General features: G+C 43.3%; 1 protein-coding gene across 1 annotated transcript in view; it reads right to left on the minus strand.

The window, feature by feature from the left end:
• Positions 1-23,473, minus strand: part of rimbp2b (RIMS binding protein 2b) — a 49,216-nt gene extending 25,743 nt beyond the window's left edge. Inside the window, 11 exon segments of the mRNA XM_083785033.1 lie at positions 1,049-2,062; positions 2,170-2,279; positions 3,186-3,265; positions 4,791-4,939; positions 5,937-6,138; positions 8,052-8,072; positions 8,585-8,635; positions 12,972-13,076; positions 16,495-16,617; positions 18,555-18,644; positions 23,345-23,473. Coding sequence (XP_083641159.1) covers positions 1,049-2,062; positions 2,170-2,279; positions 3,186-3,265; positions 4,791-4,939; positions 5,937-6,138; positions 8,052-8,072; positions 8,585-8,635; positions 12,972-13,076; positions 16,495-16,617; positions 18,555-18,644; positions 23,345-23,440 — 2,041 coding nt within the window. The 5' untranslated portion in view covers positions 23,441-23,473.
• Positions 23,474-25,259: the final 1,786 nt, after the last annotated feature.

Genomic DNA, 25,259 nt, shown 5'->3' on the forward strand with positions numbered 1-25,259 from the left:
GGCAAGCGAAAAAATGTTACCGAAGTTAAGTACAGTAACAGTATCCAATGATTATCAGGCAGGAATCAAATACAACAGGAATAGTGCCAGTGGTGGGTCAAAAGTCTAGAAAATACAATCTGTTGTTTTGTATCCCAAATACACTCAAGTAAGGTACATATTCATGCTCTGAGAAAAAAGAGAAAAAGAGAAAAAAGCACACTGTCTTCACTTAAAGAGCAGCAGTTTATTTCAGCTGAGTGACAACGTTTCGGTCTAAACGACCTTCATCAGGTATCTCTGGATACCTGATGAAGGTCGTTATAGACCGAAACGTTGCGGGACCTCTTTTTTCTCATGATTCACATTTGTTTGCCGGCTCCGACGCACCTGTCCTTGTAGGTGTGCACAAGGACCTTTCTCTACATATTCACACTCTAAAATGTGTGTAATAGTGTAATAAGTGCAGGACCGTAGGAGGGCTACAATACTGTAAAGAAAAAGAAAAGTCATGCACACTGATCTTAATCAAATTGATAAATACAATCATCATACTATAATTAACCAATGTCTGAGTGTGTGTGTGTGTGTCTGTCAGAAACAGTGCCGTAACTCCTTACTGCCTGCACCAATCACTCCCTTTTCACACAGGCATTGACCATATGAATATGGAGGGCGTAACGAAGCCCTTTTTTCGATTTGACACATTAATGATTATTAATTAATTTATTAGTCAATTACAAACGCACCCGGACGCAGTACCCTTCACGGCCACAAGGGGGGGGGGGGGGCAAATATCTCACAACGGGTAAGGACTAGTACTAAATAAATGACTAATAACTGTTTAGACTTTATTTTTAATTTTATAAATGCACCCTAGAGGGAAAATATACGGGAGAGAATCTGTATCCACAGAAATTGAGTGAACGCTACAATGCAGAAGATGCATGGCTACCCGAGCCATTTTTATATTTATGGTTTAATTAATGATATGGTCGAGTTTAAGAATTCCTTTTTCAATGTAGCAGAAAGATAGATGAAAGTGAAGTGATGTGAAAGCAATGCTGACCTGCGTGTTGCGTGCAGAACTCCACAGAGATCTCCCTCTTCTCTCTATGTTCCATTGGAAGCTGCCAAGGCACCTGGTGCGGCCTCCCCACAGCCTTCACCTTGTAAACTGTCATGGGCTTCAGATTGAAAAACTGGTACTTGTAGCCCCCCGGCTTGACCATGTCATACTCCGAACCGTTGAGGAAGATGGTGTGGCTGTAGTTACTGTTGCTGGGCATCCAGGAGAGCTCCGCGGAGACCTGTGTGATGTTGTCCACCCGTAGATAGTAAGGGGCCACCACCACATCCTTGCCCACGAGTAGAGTGCAGCGTAGCTCGTCTGACGGGCCCCGGTCTGTGATGCTTTGCACTGAGATACGGTAGGTGTTGGTGGCCAGGTTGAGCTTCTCGATAAGAGACTTTGTCCTGCCCCCGTAGGGGACACTCATGCGTACCTCCTTGTCAACCAAGACATTGTAGCCACTAATGGAGCCCCAGCCAGGTGGCAACACGGGGGGATCCCAGCCAATGATTACGCTCTTGGCCAACTGTTTGATCAAGTTGATGCGGCGGGGGTAAGGCACGATGTCTTCGCCGACCTCGTCAATGCTAACATCCAGGGTTCCTGTGCCATTGCTACAGGTACCCAGGAGGTCCATCCCTAGGCTGCTGGTGCTCAGACAATCCAGCTTACTGTCAGACAGCAGGCTGCTTATGCTCGTACCTGTGCCAAGACTGGAACCCGTGCCAAAGCTGGAACCGGTGCCAAAGCTAGAACCCGTCCCAATGCTTGAACCTGTGCCAATGCCCGAGCTCGAGCTCATGCCCGTGCCCGTTCCCAAGCCGATGCCTATTCCTGTGCCAGTTCCAATGCCCGTACCAATACCCATCCTCTGGGAGCTCAGGCTACTGTGGTTGAGGTAGCCAGGTTCTTTAGTCCCCTCCCTGTGCTGAGTAGAGGATGTCTCCTCATCTTGGACAAAGTCCACAAAGTTGGAGGGGACAAGGCCCTGCTGTCCATCCAGCAGCTCTCCTGAAACACCAGAGATAGGAGGTAAAGAGAGAAAATAATAATGATATTGCCGCATTAGTGTGAGAGGTTGATAAGTACAAAAATAATACAGTGCAGGGATGTCATACCGTCATAAAAGCCATCCTCGTCCATCGTTCCATAAACGTAGAGGTACTTCCCCGCCACCAGGGGAAGTTCTGCCTCAGGATGCTCATTAGGCCCGTCATAAGGATTATAACTAGAGTGAGAAGAAAAACAACATACAATGCAGCGGTCAAGGTGACATTACTGTACTGTATTTCAGACTAATTGAAAATAAATCCCATCCAAGCATTTAAAACATCCAGACACTGGCATTTGTTACATCTACAACAGCACAATGTCCTATACGGTATGTGTATGTGGATCCAATAGTCTCCATGAGAGAAGTAATAGCATTGCTTAAAACATCCAAGGTATATATTTTTCTCAGGCAAAAATGTTAAAGCAAAAGGGTGTTGGTGGAAAATACTGGACTACATTGTTATATTTATGTTCTAAGGATTCCAATTATTTTTTGTGCTGACAGGTAATTTTCTTCTGTGGTAGAAGCACTGCATCATTATTAGGCGCTGAGCTTACACCCCGTGAGACAATATAAATACTATATACAAGCTATGTCCATGCAGAGGTCTACCAAGGAGTTTTAGAAGCCTGCCCTGTTTATTATCATCACACTCCTCTCTTAGGACATTCAACTAGCTCTCACTTATCTGCTCATGTACACAAGACTGTCTTGTCAAGACGTGTCATGTAACAATAAAGAACACCTTGAACCTTGTGATCGCTAACGATTACGTCGGTCCGGGAGGAACATTAGTTTGTTTGTGACTTGTCCCTGCTTGTGATGTGGTTCTCAACATTTTCAGGCATTTTCAGGCAAACAAAAATAATATATTTGAACTGAGGCATTGAGCTTGTAGATCGGCAATTTTCACAATTTCTGCCTCTTTCTTAAATTGTTTGACAATTTTGCCAATGTTTGACCAGAATTAAAAGTCTTAAATTGTCACTTTACTGTCATCTGGGACACGAAAAATCATGTGGGCCGACCCATAGGTTGAGAACCACTGTCCTACCAGACCACATAACAATACATACATACCTGTAGCGAGCAACACATAGGCGAACCTTGCCGGTGTACCTCGGTTTGGACCTTGTGGTTGAGCTGATCTCCTTGTCCATCTAATAAAGGAAATGAAAAATAAATAAATACCCCATTTTAATGATATATACTGCCAGTGTTTGCTTTAGAAGTCCTGCCTTATGTACATAAAACCACTACAAGAACTACTGCACTTCACTTTCTAAGCTGTAAGGATTTTGCTTCATCTTGTGATATAGCAGGCTACGAGAGACCACCCTCTGATGAGATCATGCCAGCTGTGACATCAAATTGTGTTATGGGGAGCTGCAGATTAACTTGGTGCTGGAGCATGGGTGTGTCAACATAAATGTCAACACAAGTGGCATATTGACACCAAGTTGTGACTGGTCAATCTAAGTCCAAACTATGTTATGTTTTTCCCACATGGAAATTCTGCTTTGTTTTAGACTTTTTCCCCCCCAAAATATTTGCAAGTTGCAAGAGTTGCAACAACTGGATTGTAGAATAAAACTATTCTTTATAGCCGATATATTTTATTACCCTAACACAAAAATAACACGTAATAGAAAAAGCATGCACAATGTTGCCTTTGATGCTATCACATTGACAGAAATAGAAAACAGGCTAGAACAAGATGAAAATACTACCAGCCACACTGTTGCAGCTGGTAAATATTTCCCTATAAACCTTGAGACGAAACTCTCAGCAGTAGAGCGTGAAAACAATTACTAGGTCTTTCTGACTTCAGTTTCTGTTCCCCACACTGACAGAATGATAGGTTCATATTATTTGCTGCATCAGCCTGGCCACTCTATCACAGTCACTATAGTGTAGGGTGGTGGTAGCCTAAGGTTTGAGAAGTGCACTCAAGACTGGATGGTCAGCAATTTAAATCTTAAAAATACAGTCAACTGAAGTAATGAACATCATTGTTCAATGGCCATCAGTGGAATAATATGGCTGTATTGGTCAGTAATTTACCACTTTCAATGGCAAAGAAATTAGAGCTACAGTATGTTTTGAAATGAGTATTGGGTTTTGACAGCAATCCAGTCAAAACAATTATGGCTACAATGAATATCTTTTCATCAAGCCTGAAGCCTCCAGGGTGTTCATGGGGTATTTGTTAGCCTTCTGGACTCGGCTCAAATGTAATTAGACCTTCTTTATTGCTCCTCACTATTCTATTGTGCAGATTTCACTGCTGTATGTCTATATATTTTATATTGGGTTGCCACTGCACCACATGCCAAAGCAAATTTCCCATACAGTACTTGGCAATGGAATAATTCTAGTGGTGATTCAGATGTTGGATCCATCTCCCTCATAAATCAAGGCCAATTACTCTGCAATTTGTTAGTTACTGTGATACAATACTTGAGCAAGCTTATAATGAATGAGTGGTGCTTTGAATGAGGTGTTCAAATAGAAACAAATAGAGGGTCAGAGACGCAGTGGGTCAGTGGGAAAAAAATAGTATGAAGCGACAAATTAATCATTTATTCCCCAAAACGTAGGTTTCATGAATGAAAGTAAATAAATTAAATAAATTGATTTAATCTAATCTAATATAATTAATTGTATTAGAAAAAGAGGACGCACCTCAGAGAGCAAAGCCCGACCAGTACTGCTGGCTTGACTGCGGGTGAGGAATGTTGGCTTGACAGACAGCAGCTCAGGCTTGTCCCCACTGATCTGGAGTGGTCGTATGAACTCAGATATCAGCGATCTACTCATCTGCGTGTCATTGCCTTAGGGACAAACAAAGGAAATGCTCACATGAAATCAATCTGGGAACAAATTAATCTTGCTTGAGAGATTATAGCTAGATTTAAAACTCTTTTCAGAAGAGTATAGATATAGAGTGAGTATTACCATATAATTTTAGGTTTCTTGTTCTATTTTCAATTATATATGGTTAACATTTTGAGTTTCAAAATAGCACCATTTTATACATACTAGAGGCATATATGGAGATGTCTGTTTCTGTCTCTCTACCTGTGTCCCTTTTATGCCCATATATGGAGATCCCTGATCACCTGTCATCAGTATATGATATGCCCTTATGGCATAAGTCTAAATTCAGCTAATCAAATGAATAATGGGTGTGTTAATTTGCATTGGCACACCTGTTGACTACTGTAGCCTGGGTACACCTACATCTAACACACCCATTATTAATTTGATTAGCAGCAGCTCTGTTTTAAAACTGAACTGGAAAACAAACGACAAAATCAGCTTGGGTTTCATTCCCCATAAGGGCTATTTCTTATCATGATTACTTATTAGGAATTTTCAATTTAGAGTTTATTCTAGTTTACACCACAAGTATTGCCTTCCAGACTAGAAATTCCATCAGCGGTTTGTTTCTCTCTTCTTATTAGACAACATGATTGTTTACCCGACCTTGCGCCATTATGAAGAACTGGCTTGTTTTCTGCAGTGCAGAATGGTTGCAAACAGCTTTAAAATGACTGCAATGATGGATTCATTCACTAGCACTGTGGTTTTCCATGACATGCAAAGTCATTCCAAAAACAAAGTCCTTTAACCCATTAAGAAGACATGAGGCCGATTCTACAAATGTCTGTTTTTCTGAAAAATAAATAAATAAATGTTGCTGCAGTGCTTCTCAAACTTTTTCACAAACCCCCATCTTAAAATATTTTGTTCCAGGGGCCCCAGAAGCAAAGATTTGAAATAAAAATATAATATATATGAACTGTGGTTCGATAAGATTCCACAAACCTTTCCCTAGTGATTCCAGTCCATTAAGGAGCTGGGACAGGGATTTGTTGGGCGATCCAGGGGTTTCGCATAGATTTATGGGTTCAGTGCTAAGGATGTCAAACGTCCCAGCCTGCAACCGGAACTTCTCCAGCTCTTTAGACAGGAGATTGAACTGCTCAGTCTGAGTCCGACATTTCTCCTCCAGCTCTCGGACCTTGGCCTGGTGTGATGTATTCAGAGGAGAGAGAAGAGAGAGGGATGGCAAGAACACATGACGAGAAGGAGAGAGTAAGGGAAAAGCAGCATGCAGGATAGAATGCCAGATCTTTAGGTACATATACACAGTGCTATGCTAACATCTACACACAAACAGAATGTGGAATGGGGTCTGGGACAATACTGTAAATATATGGGGATAATTCAGTACAGAGAAATAGGTGCAGAGACCTAACGAGCAAAACAAACGAAACAATTCCTAAACACCTAAACTACAAACAGTGTGCAAAATCGCATGCAGGACTACAGTTACTGCACAGTACATGATTCTAAAGAGTAGCCTCTTGCTCAGAGTCAGAATGCATACCAAAAACTGCACCGTGTTCAAGGTGCGGGAAACGCTCCTCAACTTCATTGAACAGGGATCGTAAAATAAAGGCAAGAAACCATCAGACGTAATGAAACGAACAAATGGGCCAACAGTAATTCAGCAAGACACCGTAGAGCCATGCAGTCAACCCCATTACATTTGCAAAGTGAAATCTCCTCCCCACCTTTACTCTTTTGAATGTACAGCATAGTTGCATGGGCAGGTGTAGTGGAAATTCCAAGTACTAGTGCATGATGTCCTCTTATGTGTAACCATTGAGAAGACAAGCTCTTAAACACCACACAATCTCACATCCACCTAAGACAATCTAAACCATGGACAATGGTGGGGACACACTGGGGTGGAATTTTCAGCACTGCCCAGTGCATAGCGACAAACAACTTTGTTAAGATGCTATCTTAAAATTACTGTGGGCATCTCATGCAGTCATTATTATTTATTATATGTCATTATAGGATGTAAACATGCAACTTGAAGAAGGACGGCCCTTCCGGCGTTTGATGTTGTACTGACTTAGTACAGAAGGTGACTAGCTAGTTTGCATCATACACTTCTCTATACTGTATGGTGACTGGTGAGTCACAGCCCTATGTGAATTACATGCTTAAGTTAAAAGGGCATACTATAACGTACTCAGTTGGCAATGAAAAGACAATCTCATTCATCACTGTCCAGCTGTTTGATCTCCGAATCAAATACAGATTAACATATTGTTAAAAGGAGCAGTTAACTGTAACTTTATTAACTTTACCGTTAGGTGGGCTAATTCTTCTATATAACATATCTGAAAGATCCCAAATTAATAAAGTTTTAGTTAAAATGCAAATATCTTAGCTGTATTTATTTATTTTAGCTGTATTTATTTGAAACTTCTATGACCCCTCGAAGAGATTGCGTAATCTCAATGTGATTTACCTGGACAATTAAAGGTCTAATAAATTAAAACTGTATGGGCTTTGACAGTTATATATATATATGTTATATATACAATCTTTTATACAGCAAGTGGAATTGTTCTGTAAATATTCACCAAAAGCTGATGTTGTTTTTTACTTCTATTCAAGACTAAAAGACTTCCAATTGATCTCATCACTAATTTCAGCCACCACAAAAGTAAAGAAACACTACAGTAGGCCGTGCATGACCTTTTATCACTGTCAAGTGTTGATGCCTAAGAACCCTTTGGTGAAATTGATGACAGGTGAGTGTGCTACTGTATCTGGAAAGCTCCGGATTATATACTGAGACAGCAGAGTATTCACATTGAAAACCAAATTCAAGTTAAACGCAATACATTATTTCAATAGTCATTGAGCTGTCTTTCACCTTTGCTGTACTACAGTGTATGCATTCAAGACACAACGGATCAGTTGTACCATTGATACAATACTGATTCCAGTTATGGCATCGCATTCGATAACCATACCTCCTGGGCCAAAGAAAACTAGGGGAGATACAGTATATCCAATAGACTGTACAGGGAGAGGTGGAAAAATAGTAAATAAATAAAAGCAATTGTGAAATACCTGCATGCTGTCCAAGTGGTTCTGTATATGCATGAACACACACCAATAACACAGTGAAGATCAATGCAGGAAATAAATTAAGCACACTACACATACTGTATGTTCACTCATACAAATCAGGAAAGAATTAAGAATTTAAGGCACACTGTAGCACACATGCTGCATAATTCTTCATCAAACTGACTGCAACAACAGTAGGAAGATGAAATACTAGTATAATGTTCATGTATGACACAAATACAACAACTGATTATTATTCAAAAAGACTGATAATTAAAAGAACACTGTTGAGGTCAAGTGAGCAGAGATTATACTAAATAATTAGGTTAATTATTAGCTACAAGAAGTGTTCATTCTAGCAAATGTTTTAGAGGCGTAGGAAATGGCTCCAGGCTTGCACATGTTTGACTGGCAGGCTGACCTGTCTCACTCACTCAGGCAGCTGCCACATACAATTTGACTCAGTGCCAAGTTTCTTTCCTCTTCCTGTCTCACCTCCCTCCCCTCCCCTCCCCCACTGCCCAGACACTCACCTCTAACAGATGGACAGCGCCCTCATGTTCCTTCTTAGCTTCAACCTGAGCCTGAGATACAATGAAACAATGAATACATAACTATGCACAGCATGTACAGTAGTATAAAGAGAAACCTTACCAGAGCCAAATAATCAAATTTTTTACTTTAATCTGAATATTACGATTCTATTGTGAGGACATGTGGAAAGTCTGACACTTCTTAAAGTGGCGCTCGCCTCGGGTGGAGCCTGCCCACCAACACACAGGCTGGGGGTTCGAATCCACCGCGGTCCACGTGCATCAGGCTTTGTTGAGCTTCTATAAGAACACAATGGGTCCGTGTTTGGGGCGCGGGGTGGGTGATAATAGACCATATTCACATGGTGGCCATCTTGCCATTAAAGGACCACTTCACCACTTTTCAACCTATCTTCATATAATAGGTCCTGACTCCTAACTAATAATCATGAAAAAAATGGCGCAATTGTTTTCTACTCGGTCTGCGTCTCATAGGAGGGCTGTGGGCAGTTCAGAAGCCGTCTTCCAGTGACATCATCGATGGGGAATACAAGCTAATAAAAACTGCAGGCTTTCTAGTCCTGACGTTCCAATGTGAAAATGGAAGCCATCGTTCTCACAATAATGAAAAAAACATTTTTGTAAAAATATCTTGTTTAAAAAATAATCTGCCTAATGATGATGTCACTGGAAGACGGTTTCTAAACTGCCCACAGCCCTCCTATGAGACACAGACTGAGTAGAAAAACATCGTGCCATTTTATCATGATTATTAGTGAGGACCTATTATATGAAGATAGGTTGAAAAGTGGTGAAGTGGTCCTTTAAGCTAATGAAATGCCCACCCCATTGCCACCGTGTTTTTTCAATGCAAAGTGCCAACATGGCCGCCGTGTGAATATGGTCTACTGTCACTGCACGTACTCCTACAGGCTTGGGCGGCACCTGTCAGCTGTTGTTGGGCGGGAGAAGTAGGTCAAAGGCTCTACGTCCTCCCGGTGGGAGCTCCTCACTGGCAGGTGAGTCAGTAGGAAACAACATGGGGACTTGGGGAGGAATTAATTGGCAGACTATATTGTGGAGAAAAGGGGGTAAAAGAAATAACAAAAAAAAAGCCTTCTGTGGAGATTTTCCCTTGTGTGTAAAACATATAGGAATTGTTCCAGTGCCAAAAGAACAAACACAGATGGCATTGGGAAGATTTATGGCAGATTATCACATGTATCACACAAAGATTATATTATCATAAGAATATTTTAAAATTAATTTATTACACTTTTCTGTGATTAGCAACACCCTGACACCATTTAAATTGTCCAGTAAACCCAACCCATCTGATGCTCCAAAATGATTTACAACTATCGGTGGCCCAGCTCTGAACCTGGCTACTGTGTCTAATCTTGCCTGTTATATAATAGCAACCTCTTTGGTCAGTGAAACGGTTCAAATGCTGTCAAAATGTCTGTTTGAGTGGCTGTGAACTTGTGACAGTGCTCTATATGTGCAATGATCTGTTCTATGATTCTGTGCATATCAGTTATGTTTTAGCAATCTGAAACAATGCTCCCTTAAAAAAATACATGAAGATTTCCAGTGCAATCAAGAATAATAATCTTTGGGTAATATGGAATCACTGTACCGTGTGTATATATATAGAACAAAAAAGAATACATTCTATATTCGTTTTGGAGACCAGGAACATCTGTTGTGAGAAAAACTAACGTTGGAATTAAAGAACATCTGTGGACTTTCCGATTTTGTGAATCCACTTCGCAGGCAATTAATTGAAGAGAATGCAGAAATGCAGTTCAATGTCTCTGCAGGAAGATGAAACACGAACGAACTGCTTGTAAATGGAGGATTCTGCCTGTTAATGCTTTGTTTTCCAATCCAGGTGAGGTGTCTGTGACAATTCCCATCACTTTTCAGCCTTACTTTCAAGTCAGTTAGATCAGACAGACAAACTGCCAAATAGAGTGGAGTAACATTTCTTTACATATTTTTAGACATCAGGCTTAGGACGGCTGTTAGTGTTCTGATCCACCCAACACTATTGTCAGAAAAAGAATACAAAGTAAATACACAAGCTCTGCGCCTCAATACAATTCTGCTCGTGGACATTCCACGTGCCCAAAATGTCCACATGCACACACAATAATACTAGACAGTGGACATCTCCAACGTCAGCACATATCGGCAAATAAGCCCATACAGTATATGCACTGGACATGCCCAACATCGCTGCAAATCAGTTCTGTTAGGTAAGTGCAAAACGCTGTTGTGAGGCCATGGTTTCTGTTGTGTGTGACGTCAGACCAGACCTTGATCAGTGAGAGAGTGAGAGAAAGGGAGAGGGGGAGGGAAGGGGGAGGGAAGGGGGAGGGAAGGAGGGTTTCCGCCGTAGTCTGAAAACCCACCTCTTCAGACTCCACCATGGCCCGTAGCACTTGCCCTAGCCTAGCCCCTTAGATAGCATTTTATGTCGACTTAGATAGTATTTTAGACAGACTTATAGCTCGTTACGTAGACAGCACTAGAATTGCATTTTATGTAGTCATAGCACTTTATAGTACACATGTATATTGTATAATATATAATATAGTATAGTATGTATAGTTGACATAGATACTCCATTGTTACGTTCTTAGCTTATACACGATTCATGATAACTACTTTTCATATATGTGATGTATGACATGCTTTGTTTTTGCTTAAATGTAAGTCGCTCTGGATCAAGAGCGTCTGCTAAATGCCTAAATTGTAAATGCCTAAGTTGAGGGAGGGCTCGATCAGCAACATAGAGCAAGTAAAGAGAAGGGGAGGGAATGAGGGCGGGGGAGGGGGGGCATGATTTGGGATCGACACTGGAATGGTTGGCACGCCATGCCCCCCGAGGCGCTGCTAGAGTCCAGACCGTTTCCAATTGGCTGGCTGTTTCCAGAATGTATAATAACAATGTGCATCCTTAAATCTGATTTTTAAATAAGAGTTTATAAATAGATAGTTATTTCCATTCAGTTCAGTTGACGCTTCTCCCTCTCTCCCTCTCTCTCTCTCTCTCGTGAGTGCACACACACACACACTTAATAACGACAGAGATATAAAGTAGTTGTCAACTTGTCATAGAAAGGAAACGTGGATATAAAGGAACAGACCAGCTCATCTCTGATTTAAGATGCAATTGTGTGAATAAATAGATGGATGGAGGCTAATCATTGCCCATACCCATATTTGATGTACTGTATAGTGATGAGACAACTACTTCATATCTCGCTTGATATTTTGTGAAAGTGCGTGCGCGAGAGAGAGAGGGTGCGTGGGGCTGGGGGAGAGAGAGAGAGAGAGAGAGAGAGAGAGGGGGTGTGGTGGGGGGGGGGGGGGGGAGAGAGAGAGAGCGAACTGAAACGGAATTAACTTCTAAATATGCTGAAAAATAGAATAATGATGGCCATCAATTTATTAACTCTTATTCATGAAGCAGTTTTAAGGATGCACGTTATTATTATACATACTGGAAACAGCCAGCCAATTGGAGACGGTCTGGACTCTATCAGCGCCTTGGGGGGCGTGGCGTGGCGTGCCAACTATTCCAGAGTGCGATCCCAAATTATGCGTCAGGGGGAGGGAAGGAGGGAGGGGAAGCTCGATCAGAAATATAGAGCAAGTAAAGACAGGGGGCCGGAAGGAGGGAGGGGATCTCCATCAGCAATATAGAGCAAGATAGGGGGAGGGAGAGAGGGTGGGGGGGGGAGGGGGGGGGGAGGGAGGCGGAGAGAGAGAAGAGACTGAAGTACTGAAACCTGAACATGCTGATCATCAACGCATCACTTTGTGACATGTTGTTAGCACAATAACCCAGCAAAGCAATGGCAAGCTGATAAAGCACAAAACACCACATTTATATAGGCCTACATATATAGAGGTATATAATTATATAGGCCTATATATAGGCCTCACGCACGCACACGCACACACGCACACGCACACACACGCACACACGCACACACACACACACACACACACACACACACACACACACACACACACACACACACACACACACACACACACACACACACACACACACACACACAGTGATATCCTTTCAATAAAGGTACTAATACCTCCACTATATATTATGTTTGCAAAAAACTAAAATAGTAGGCTACAATTCCTAAATATCCCCTAGTGTCTTTTTTCTGCATTATGTTCCGTGAAAAGTTTTCATATCAGCACATATTGGACAATACATGCAGACACTGATATATCTGTGATGGCCCGAAATCGGCCGACCGATAAATTGGTCAGGCTCTACTGACGAGGGTAGGGATGATGGCCTTGCAATGACGTCTCCGTAGCGATGACTCTAGTATCCCCATGCACTTACCTTCTGAAGGAGGTCAATCTCCTGCTGCTTTGCATTGAGGACAGCCAAGGCTTGCTCATGCTCCAACTCTAGCTGCTGCCGCCTCTCTGCAGCCTCGCGCATATGCTGTCGGCCAGGCCAGGGGGAGCCATTGGTGAAAGGCGGGGGGGGGGGGGGGGGGGGGGGGGAGCATAGGGTGGGGACGGGGGGGAGGGTATAGAAAGGGCTGCTATTAGTAGGACTAACAACTGAATCACAAAAAGATCCCCAGCATGCCCAGCCTTCTATTCCAAACACATGAATGACACAGGTTGATATGTGCATAGAAATAACACAGGCACACATGCATGCGCACGCACACACGGGCACACACATACACACACACACACACACACACACACACACACACAGACACACACACACACACACACACACACACACACACACACACACACACACATACACACACACACACAGTCTGCGTATATCTGCTTAAGGTGCTGAGACGCAGAACACACTTTAACGTTGAGAATGACGTAAACCAGGGTTTCCCAAACTGTGGTGTGTGCACCCCTTGTGGGTGAACGCCTTCTAGGGGGATATGAAAAGGGTAATGGCGGTGTTATGGTGTTATTTAGCACAAGCGGCAAAATCCGGCAAACCACTGTTGTAAGGAGCAGCTGCGGGAGTATAAGGCAGCTACATGTCTCAGTGCAGTGACATTCTGCGATTATTTGCCATAATCATATTAAACTAATTAAAACAATGTATCATTTTCGACCAAATACAACAAAACTTAGCGCTGGGGGGTGGGTGTGTCAGCTATAGGTCAGGAGGCAACAGGGAGTGCACGGCCAATAAAGTTTGGGGACCGCTGACATAAACTATATGCCACGGCACGTACAGTATCAGTTATAGTTTATGTCAAATGATCCTTTAGAAATCAGATCAGTTTGTGTAAGGAAGGATGCTTATGGATGAGGAGTAGGACTATAGGAGATGCTTTGCTGTGCAGAAACAAACAACCATCAGTGCACAGATACTGTCGTTTTGCTGCCCCCTTTAAGTAACACAATCCATGATAGAAGTCTCATTACTGACACTGTGTGAAACATTGTCCTCAGCGAGGTTGTCTTTGCATGATCAATACAGGGTTTTTGAGTGGTGCAACCACTCCAAGGAACAGCTTTGTCCGTGTTCATGTATGTGACGTTCATGTATGTGACGTTCATGTATGTGACGTTCACCTATGTGTGAGCATCATATAATGAGTACCAGTAGGGGCGCTGTTGCCTGCTAATGAGAGAGAGAGAGAGAGAGAGAGGGAGAGAGAGAGAGAGGAGGGGGGGAGGGGAGTTGCACCACTCAGTTCACACAGGTGTGATTTTAGTTACATGAAACGGGTGAGCAAACTCCAGTACGTGGTCATCCATAACACAAGAAGCCATACAATACTATCTATGAAATAGTGTCATCCAGTCTTCCTACTACTGTACAGAACAATCAGGAAGTAAACATATTAGGGGGAAATAAGCAGATGACATCATGCCAATATGAAACTCAATGTCGAGGATACCTGATGTCATCAAATGTCTATATATGACATTATCATCATATAAAACTTGATTGCTACACCATCGCAGGACAGTGTCCCTTGCCGACATTAACCCTTGGACGCCACTTGACGGAAATGGAGAGATGACGGATTAATGCTATAAATACAAACCTCCCGTTGACGGACATGACGAACTGTCAATCAATGTCATTCATCAGGGGTTCAACGGAGCAAAAATAAGCATTTTTTCGCTAATTTGGCTAATTTTGGATGTAATCTTCCTAAAACCGGCCGAAATCCTCACGTGCACGGTCGATCACGCACGCGCACAGTCTTTATGTGCATCGCTGCAAAAAATGCGATATTTTGGGATGTTTTGGGCTTGATTTGAGCTTAATTTGACTTAGTTATGAAAAAGACGATGGTAGCTTAGCATCCCGGACAGCTAAGCTAGTGACTCAGGGTCAAACTACAACCGGATGTTTACGACCGTTGAACCGGAAGTGACTTCGCCAGATTCGTCTATTTGGTCAAAATCGGCATAATGGTGCGTTCCCGCCATCTGGTGGCAATACTATAGATTACACTAGCAATGCCCTGTGAAAATAATCCATAGTATGTATATCGCGGATGTTTCTATTGGCATTAAAATTAGGAAAAAAAAATATGCCAATGTGTTACCCAAACAAAAAAAATGGGAGTGGCAGTCAGAGCATGTGAGCGGAGCGGAGCGCGGAGCGAGCGAGGAGCAGAGCGGGGGGATTTTGACGTGAGTGCGGAGCGGGTTTTTAAATGTGTCAGATTGACTTCCGGAGCGAGAACTGTCCTCCGCTCCGAGCCGCTCCGAGCCGCTCAATGCACACGGCACGGCTAATTTACATCATGCTCCAAAAAAGACTGCATGTTGCTGCAACATGCGGTCTGAAACGAAGGCCTTCAGGTTTAATTAGCCAATTTCAGGAAAACAGCATTTTATTTTTCCCCCGTCATTTCTTTCTGCTGAGCGGAGCGGGCATCTGAGTGTAGCCTCGGAGCGAGCACGGAGCGGGGAGCGCTCCATGCGTAAATGAAGGTGAGCGCTGAGCGAGCGAGGAGCGGCGTGGGGGGAGATGAACGTGAGCGCGGAGCGAGCGTAACAAAAGCCGTCGAGAGCGAAGAGCAGAATTATCGGCCGCTCCGCTCCGCTCACATGCTCTGGTGGCAGTCCAAGGCTAAGTTAGCTTCAAATTGCAGTTTTCGGAAAGTGGGAGAGTAGATTAGATATGCTTATGTTTAGTTTATACTCAATGGCGCAGCGCTCCCAGAATTGCGGATCTACAAGCATCACAATGTGGCGCGTTGTAAGCTGTAGATCTGTTATTGTTCTAGCGTGACCGAGTATAAATGAAGCATTACCCTCCCGAGATGCCCCGATCCCAAACCCCAGCCTGTCTTATCTCTTCTCACCCACCCCCGTCTGACTGTTGCCAAGCTCCTTGGCCTGCCTCATGCACAATCACATTCCACAGTGCTCTGGTCACATCGCCAGGTGCCCATTCGTGTGCCTGCTTGGTAAGCAGCCCAGAGATACAGGGAAGGTGTGTATGAGCACAGCCAATGGGGTGGAGAGAGAGAGCATTCGAAATGGGATTGAAAAGGGATTCTCCCTAACATTTTGACATGGCAATGATACCTTGGAAATCTAGTTGGGGGGGGGGGGCTGGGGGGGAGGGGGCTGGGGCAGTGGAACAATGTTAAGGAGTAGAGGGGCAGACAGGGCAGACTGCTCCGAGCTTCTACTCTTTCACAGCTCCCGGTGAGACCTCCCAAAATGGCACTGGAAGGCAACAGACACGTCAGGGACATTAGACAGATAGAGGAAGATTATCAGGTGGAGTCACTGTAGTGCAGGCAGGGAGGGGGCTGGCAGCAGGAGGTTCAGAGTAGACTCTAATAACACCTGAATTGGGGATGGTATAATACACATTCCCTGGAAACTGGGTTTCTTACCTTGAGCACCTGCTCTAGGTTCTCCAGTTTGCCTTGGAGCAGTATCTTCTCCCACAGAGCTGAATTTCTCTCCTGGGTCACAATACCAAGGGTCTCTTTGAGTTGGGCATACTCAGCTATCACCTGTACACAAAGAACAAGCAAAGAGCTAAGGGCCAAAAACAGTGGGCCTATGAGACAGGTCCAGGTGTGCCTTGTGATTTTGTGACAACTACACATTGTTATTATTACAATATACTGTACACAACTATATCATTTTTGTCACTGCCAGGCCGAAGGAGTGGCTGAGACTATGTCCATTCATCCATCCTTGTGCGTCCGTCCACCTTTCCGTCTGTGGGCAGCTAATCTCCGGCACGGTTGGACTGACTGGCGTGAAGCTTTTGCACACACACTCCCTAGAGGCCATGAGCAGAACCTCTGCCCCAATATTTTTACATCGGCTGTTATAGCACCACCATGAGGCCGATGTTTGTTATACTTTTTTTATAACCTCAAACTTGCTCATGGCTAAGCCAGGACACATTGTCCCCTGTTTGATGATTCCTACTTATTTTTTAGGTTGTCCGTTAAATCCAACCAATGGTAAATAGTGATGAAGGCAGTTAAAATTATTATAACGTGGCAGCAGCAATTCCTACCAATAAACCAAGGGCTAAAACCTAGAATTCAAAACAATTACACACTTGTACAATAGATTAGAATAGATACAATCTGTATTGCACACTGTATGAAGCATTGCCCAGTCACAGAACAATTGCATTCATAACTCAGAAGCTAGTGTGTTGCAATCAACCTTCTGATTGCCATAATCACCAAGAAGGTGACTGGCTCCTGCAGCAATAATGTAGTAATATCCCTTTCTCAGCGCAGTCATGAATGACTAATGACTACTAGGAGAGGCTGTTTCAACAAACAACAGCAGCTATATGAAAACAACAACACCTATAGGCAATGGACCACAGCGCAGCTATCTATGGATACAAATAACTGTATAGTGTATAGACAGCTAAGTTTACAGGTACAGATGTGGTCCTGACATTGGTGTCCCGGCCATCACCAAAAGGTAATATTTGGGAGAAATCTGGTTTTGAGATAGATAGATAGATGGATAGATGGATAGATGGATAGATGGATAGATGGATAGATAGATAGATAAATAGATTTTCTCCTTTCTTTCCTTTTTTTCTTCCTTATGCCTGTCTTATTTTTGGAAGAATCTATAAACAAACATTCCAGAATGAATTAACCGCAGACTAGTGGAGAGATGTGTGCACGATCATGGATTTATAAACTGCCGGTCAACTGTATCAGATGCATCAGATCCGGGCTGGAGTGACAGGCTAACATGGAACGAGGGCGGTTCTGCTCACAGCCACACCTTTCAGGCAAACGATAACCATCTGAACACAGGGGGTGCAGGCGAGGGCTAATATCCGCGCTGCCCTGCAGAGTGGTGCTCTCATATCCGTCCGTGTGATAACACTGGAGGATAGCTGCTGCAAGAGACGCCTGATACGACATCAATAACCGGCATCCCACCCTCCTTCAACCTCACAGCAGCCACCTGCCAATCGCCTCGTCCAGGAAATTGCTTTCTCACCCGTATAGCGAGGCCTAGCTAGTGCCCAGTCTGTGTTCGTTAGTCTCCTCTGGCCCCCTGTGTTATCATTGGAGACAGCCTTTGAGGTCTATGAGCTAAAAAAGGAAGGTGATAGTGCTTTATTGGTATTGGAGGCTACAGGCTATAGGTGGTGAAACAGCTCAACATCCGCACCGCAATCATCCAGGCAGCATCTTACTGTTGTACCTACGGCACCTTTGTCTGACTGGCAGTGGGACTAAAATATTGTAGAGGAAATGTGAAGACAGGGGCAGTGCAGCCTAAGGTCACTGTCTGAAGCAAACACCAGGTCATCTATTAATGTGACAGAAACACCATTAGATACAGAACCTGGGGTAATAATATGTCAAGTAAAACCTGTGAGATGTGGGTGAAGATAAAATGCTTGGAGGTTCATTGTAGAGCATGAAGCCATGACCCAGTTGTCGTCTCTTACCTTCTCATACTCGACTGCCTTTTGGCTATTGCTGAACAACTGGAGACTCAAGTGTTTCTTCTCCTGTAGAACATCATGAAGCTCAGTCTCCTAGGTGGAAGAGGAAGGAGAAACTGTTTTTTGAAACCCTCAGAACAAGGTGTGATTGGAGCACTCTACTCAAACTAATGTGCTGTTAGTGATGTAGCCATGTATTATTCATCTGTGGAGGTGGTTCTCACTCAGCTGTCCTAGAAAGCATGACTAAAAAGAGCAAAGGGAGGTCTGACTTGTGGATCAAAGACACAAAAGTCACATTTATAACAATAACAAGACACATAACGTGTTTAGCATACAACAGTGGAAGAGGTAAAGTCATGAAATGTGATTGTCATACGTAGGATGTAAAAACATATATTTGCATTTTTTATGCAACCCACCCCCACACCTCCCCGCAAACAACCCACCATCCCCACTCTCTCCTTCGACGCTCTTCTTCTTCCCACTAAAAGGAAGGGAGATATTAAAAAACATGCTCTCAATGCAAAGGAGGAAAACCTAATTACATCCAATCGACAGCCATAAGGCGTGCCACAGATGCGATTTGCAGTGTCAACTAGAGAGCTCTCTCTTTTTTCTCTCCATGTGCATTTTGACTTTAGCTACAGCAGCGCCAAGCAAAACACGACATGGCAAAAGCTTGCTGCTCATGCATGGTAGATTTATGTATGTACTGTACACAGTATAGTGTCCCTTAATGGCTACTGACTGTGCACTGTGCTGTACTGCAGCTGGTTCCCGATGTTTTACTTATGAAGGTCAGCCATGCCCATGTTTCAATGGAGGGCAAATGTGGACTGGGGAAATATGTTCATTTACAGCAGTACATGCACAGTACCTGCATCAATGTTGGGCTTGTTACAGAAAGAATAATATGTTACGATCGTTACTCTTTTAAGTTATATTACTTACACCTTGCCAAAAGTAACCTGTTATATTACTTTTCTGTTACTGTTGTGGTTTAACAAAATGTATACCCATATCAGTTAAATTAATACTATCTTAAGTTAATTTGCATGTTACATGTATATGTATATGCTATACACAGAGCAGATACGGAAATGCAGCGAATATGTGTGCGCACAAATGACTGGATACAGCTGCAGGCCCTAGAGAGGATCATATTGGTGATTATAGAAACCATGCTTTCCCAAAACACTAGTGCAGAGTAATTTGGATGCTATTCGGACAAGGAATAAACTTCGATGGAAATTCAGCTGAAGAAAGCATTTACTGTATGGAGATGGACTTGTCTCTTCAGCTGCCAACATCTGGAAAGCTTAACATAAGATTTCTATATTAACGATCTGAAAATGAGTTTGCATGCACTGACTGTATGTTGGACACACCAACTGTACTGTAAACCCTCCCAACACTCGCAAATCACGTTACACGTGACACATATCTCGAGTCTCGACCCACAGTTCCACCAAGGCACAAGAACATTTTTGCTAGTTACTTTTGGTGAAAAGCAACTGTATAGTAGTAATATTTCTCGTTACTGGAAAAGGTACACAGACACACACACACACACACACACACACACACACACACACACACACACACACACACACACACACACACACACACACACACACACACACACACACACACACACACACACACACACACACACACACACACACACACACACACACACACACACACTTTCCTGCATTAGCTTGTGGTTGCATTGGTATTTCCATTCAAATCTTTTGCTCTTTCAATTCAGAAACATGCTTTTTTTTACCCAGAGACTGTCTGAAGAATCGAGTTCCCTAATTTATTTACATTTAATGTTGTCCTAATGAGAGGGACTGTTTTCTTCAAACACATCATCACTCATTGGAAAGTGTGAGGGAACTCTGTGGACTTCCTGACCTCAGGCAAGGAAGCTTTGAGAAGGAAGAGAAGTGGTCACGTGACTGGGCTGCACCATGACACTTTCATGGACGCTTTCATGGGAGCCAAATTACCCGGAAGTTTGGCAGAATGCACTGGAGTCAATGAGAGCTCAGTGACCAGCTCATGAACAAACATTATTTATGAATGACTGAGACCTTTTGTAAAGTAATCACTTCTGGAAAATAACAGAAGAAGTAACAAATTATTGTCTGCTGTGTTGCTTTTCGATTTTTTATAGAGGTATGGTAAAGAGCTTTCTGAACGTACCAAGTATCGCGAGACTTCCCATACTTCGGAGCCAGAAACGATACCTGCTGCTGTTTAAATCCTCAGATAAAATTATATATTGTACACTCTGTGTACATCAAAAGCAAGTGATTAGAAAACAACCTGTGATATGTCTTAGTTTATATTCCTGAACTGATTATATGACAAAGGTCTCAATTGTTCATAAATAATGTTTGTTATGAGCTGGTCCAGCCGGCTGCGTTCAGTGCCATGTATTCATTGCACTTCTGGTGTGAGTTTGGCTCCCATGAAAGTGTCCATGAAAGTGTCATGGCGCAGCCCAGTCACATGACCACTTCTCTTCCTTCTCAAAGCTTCCTTGACCTCAGGCTAGGGTGAGGTTAAGAAGAGAGCTCACATCTGTTGGCCTTTGATGGCTCGAGGTTGTAAAATGTAAGAGTTATTGACAAGGATCATTGTGTCACAACTAGCCCTGGTCTTAGGGTAATTCACCGGCCATGTTTGAACAGCTGTGTGTATAAATGTGACATGTGTCTACATAATGGAATTGAAATCCCTTTCTGTTACTCCTTTGAGTAATTGCATTGATTGTCTAGCCATCTGTAGTCAGTCAAACAAACCACACACCAGTCAAATGAACTACAGTATACACCAGCAAATTGACGAGTTTAACACGTCTGCATGCGTTGGCTGATCCCCTACCGATGCATATGTGTGACTGTGCTACAAGCTCACAACAGCTTGTTGATCTGCTATTTTAGCTTCTTTATTTTACATTTTGGACCATTTTTGGAATCATCACACCTATACGTCGCATGGCCGATCCGACCAAATGTCTGAGTATAGTGTCAGAGACCATGTGCAATTCTGGACAACCGCATATCCCAACGACTCGACTGCGGTCACCAAACATCATCGGGCCCCTGCTGATGCGCTCGCCGAGTTTGAAGTCGGTCTGTCCCATTATTATGTGTATGACATATATACCGGTAGGCATATATATATGGGTGTAGTTTGATTATGGTTATGTCTGAGTCATAGTGACATGGCCGTGTTCTGCCTGTCAGCCCACCATCCGGCCGGTCCTCACATTAACCAATTTTAATGTAGGATAGGATAATGACATGCCCAAAATAGGGACCAGATTGGAAGTGGTTAACGCTTGACTTAATAAGGAATGTTAGATTCTATATCTAGATGTGTGTGTGAATCGCATATGAGCTCTTATTAGATGCCGTCTCATCATATTTTGGTCTCACCTTTTGAAGAAGTTAGCGAGGGAAAGGATCAATGGTACAATACTACTGTATGGCTGCCTGTGGCCTACATTCACTGGCATTTCTAGAGCACTGCTCAGCATGACATGGATGTTCAACTTATTTGACAAGCTCTGTTTCAAAAACATTCTAACCGCATGCATTCCAACATCAACATAAAGCGTAGACTTATTCCACAATCGATTTGCGCTGCCAGTGAAATCACTGTGTCTTGGAAAAAAAGAACGCTAATATGACTGCACCAATGACAGAAACAACAAAAGTGTAGCTCATGAGTCAAAACGTAATGATTCCTGAAAGGGAAAATAAAGCCCTTGATGTTTCATCAATGGAGGAAGTCATTAAAATGTATTCCATTAATTCTGAGAAGCCAGGTTAGCTTCCTGAATAATGCAGTCACTCGTTTAATTAGTCCCACAGTGTAGAATACCTGAGATTCTCCCTCTGTTTTAAGGCCCATCAGTGTGTAGGCGGATGTGGTTTCGGACCAAACATGGTCAGGCTCGACCTACTGAGCTAGTGCTCTGTCTAATTAGAGCAATAAGGCTGAGGGTTGAAACAGCCCTGCTTCCCTTCAGTAAACAAGCAGGAAACATTTCACTTGGCATGAGAACTCCCAGGTGTGCTGGACTTACTCAATGCACAAGACAACACGCACTTTACTTGCACCTTTCTGGCTGGTCTTTTATTATAGACAAGAGTACATGAATATTCTGAAGATAATATCTGCAATCGTGCTCCTTACTGTTGGTTGCATGATTGTAATCAGCACGCACGCGTGTGTGTGTGTGTGTGTGTGTGTGTGTGTGTGCACACGTGCGCTATGCCTAGGACAGATGGCTGTGTCAGTGTTTACTGTCAGTGTCTCTCTCACGCACACAGCGACGACAGCATTAATGGCATTAGTGGCAGTGGTAATTTGTACACTTGATATTGAATGTCGGCGTGCAATCCTATATAGGATTTTGGTGTAAATACATTATCACCCTTCGCACTGCAGTGAGTAGGTTTGCATATGCTTGCTTCATGTAGCCACGTGCACGCTCTAGTCAGAAAGTTCTCACCCGACAGAAAGAGACAGACAACAACAGAGGCAAGACAGAGACATGGGGGGGAAAGAATGCATAGCTTGAGAGAGATTTAAGACATAGACAAGGACGGATGAGAGGACAAAAAGACAGTGGGAGGAGACAGACGGAAAGGGAGAGAGAAAGAGAGACAGAGAGAGAAAAGGGAAACAAGAGCTAGCAGAGACCAAACAGGAAGTGACACTTCTGTCAAACCTCCCTGCCCTCACATTGGTGTTCACTTGTCCTGTACCTGTTTGTCTCTGTCCTCTGAGGACAACACACGAGGAGACGAGGAGGACAGCAGCGCTGTGGCGCCGCCATGGAGGCCAGCCTGCCTTTGCTGCATTCCATTTCGGGGACAGTTTGTCCTTTGGGTCAGTTCCCGTGGACTGAGGAACCTGACGAGGGAAGGAGAGGGAAGTGCTGCTCTGGGGCTGGGCACGTGAGAAGATGTCAGAGTGTTAATGGAGTGTTTATCTGGGGCACGCAGCCACAAAGACGGCGCGTCTAAGGAAGTCGAGGCCTGCAGGGCACAAAGGGATTTGGAATTCAAATACTCAATGCCACGCAAAGCCATTCACTGTAACACACTGATGCACCCCTCCACATACACGCACGCACACACACACACACTGATGCACCCCTCCACATACACGCACGCACACAAACACAGCAGAGCGTCTATATTGTGTCGGTGATCTAGAAACGTAGTCTAAACTTTGGCCTTCTTGTTCCGTAACAGGAACCTCTGCCAAACCATGAAAACCTCTCAAACAGGGTTCCTTCCTCCTCCCGCACCACCACCACAGCAATCCTCAATCCTAATAATGAAACTAGATAGTCACATTCTGTAATAGCAGCGTCACAGAAAAGAGAGCTAATTTCAGAGGACTTGTGTGTGTGTGTGTGTGTGTGTGTGTGTGTACCAGCAGAGCTGCAGAGGGGTGGGAGTGGGGGGTGGAGCAGTCATCTCAGTATAATAGGAGTGATTAGTCATAGTGCATGTTGCGCTTCCTGTGGCTGTGGTAGGGAATGCCTCCAGGACCACAGTGAATTTAGCATTATCTGTGTTACTTACAGCTCATGGTACTGATGTTGCACACTAGTGAGGTCCTGTGGTGCACGAGGCCTGGTGTGTGTGTCTGGTATGTTTAGCCGACTGTGACTCACCGTATACTACTTGACATTTTCCAAAGCATATTATATGCTTTGTTAGATTTTCGAGGAAGCCATTAGGCTAATTAGCTATTCATTTTAATTAATTAAAAACCACCTTGCAGACAGTACAGAGACTTGCTTGAGATAAGTAATCCAGCGCAGTGAACTTTATTGTTGTGTTTTGAGTAGGGATAGACCGATTATCGGCGCTGATATAACCAGTATACCGACCGATATTGGCCGATTTTTCCTCTCTATGCAACGAGGCATAAATTAGGCGTATGTGCTCCTCTCTGCAACTGGTGCTGTTGAATGGGAATATCCACTGACATCATAATATACCTGTATAATATATACTGTTATTGGTGCCAGGATGGGACATTTTGTGCTTTACAACCTGGTGCTGCTGAATTGAAGAGACAAAAAGAGAGAAAAAAACCCAGGGGAACTGTTTTGTCATGTTTAATTTATAATTCAGTTTATAAGAAATGCTGCTAAGTCATAGCTAATTATAATGTTGCATTTGATAGAACAAAACATTTGAGGGTATACTATTTTGTTAATTATTTGTTTAAATTTCAGCTCAATTTATAAGAAATGCTGTTAAATAGTCTGCTCTCTGCACGCCTGGCAGCTCCATAACCTGCTAGCCTTGCGTTGCGATACTAATATACCATTGTAATATGCATATGCATTAGAAGGCAGATGAAGTCTGGCTGCACTTATAACCCGTGGCACCGCGGGTTATTACTAGACATGTCCCGATACTGTATCGGTATCGGCCCTTATTTGTGATATCGGATCATATCGGCATCGGCAAATATGCCAGTCTAACCACCGATCCAACACAGTGGTAAGGAGTTGACACTATGGCAGGTAAATAAAATGTTGGGGCATGTGGAGATTGCTTTCGAGTTGCCCAAACTGCAAGTGCACATTTGAGTGAGGAGTCTGCTATGAACACAACATGAGATATTATAGCTAGATAGCTATAAACACAACACAAG

The sequence above is a fragment of the Protomyctophum parallelum genome, assembly GCF_964188405.1.
Source record: "Protomyctophum parallelum genome assembly, chromosome: 15".
Classification (NCBI taxonomy): domain Eukaryota; kingdom Metazoa; phylum Chordata; class Actinopteri; order Myctophiformes; family Myctophidae; genus Protomyctophum; species Protomyctophum parallelum.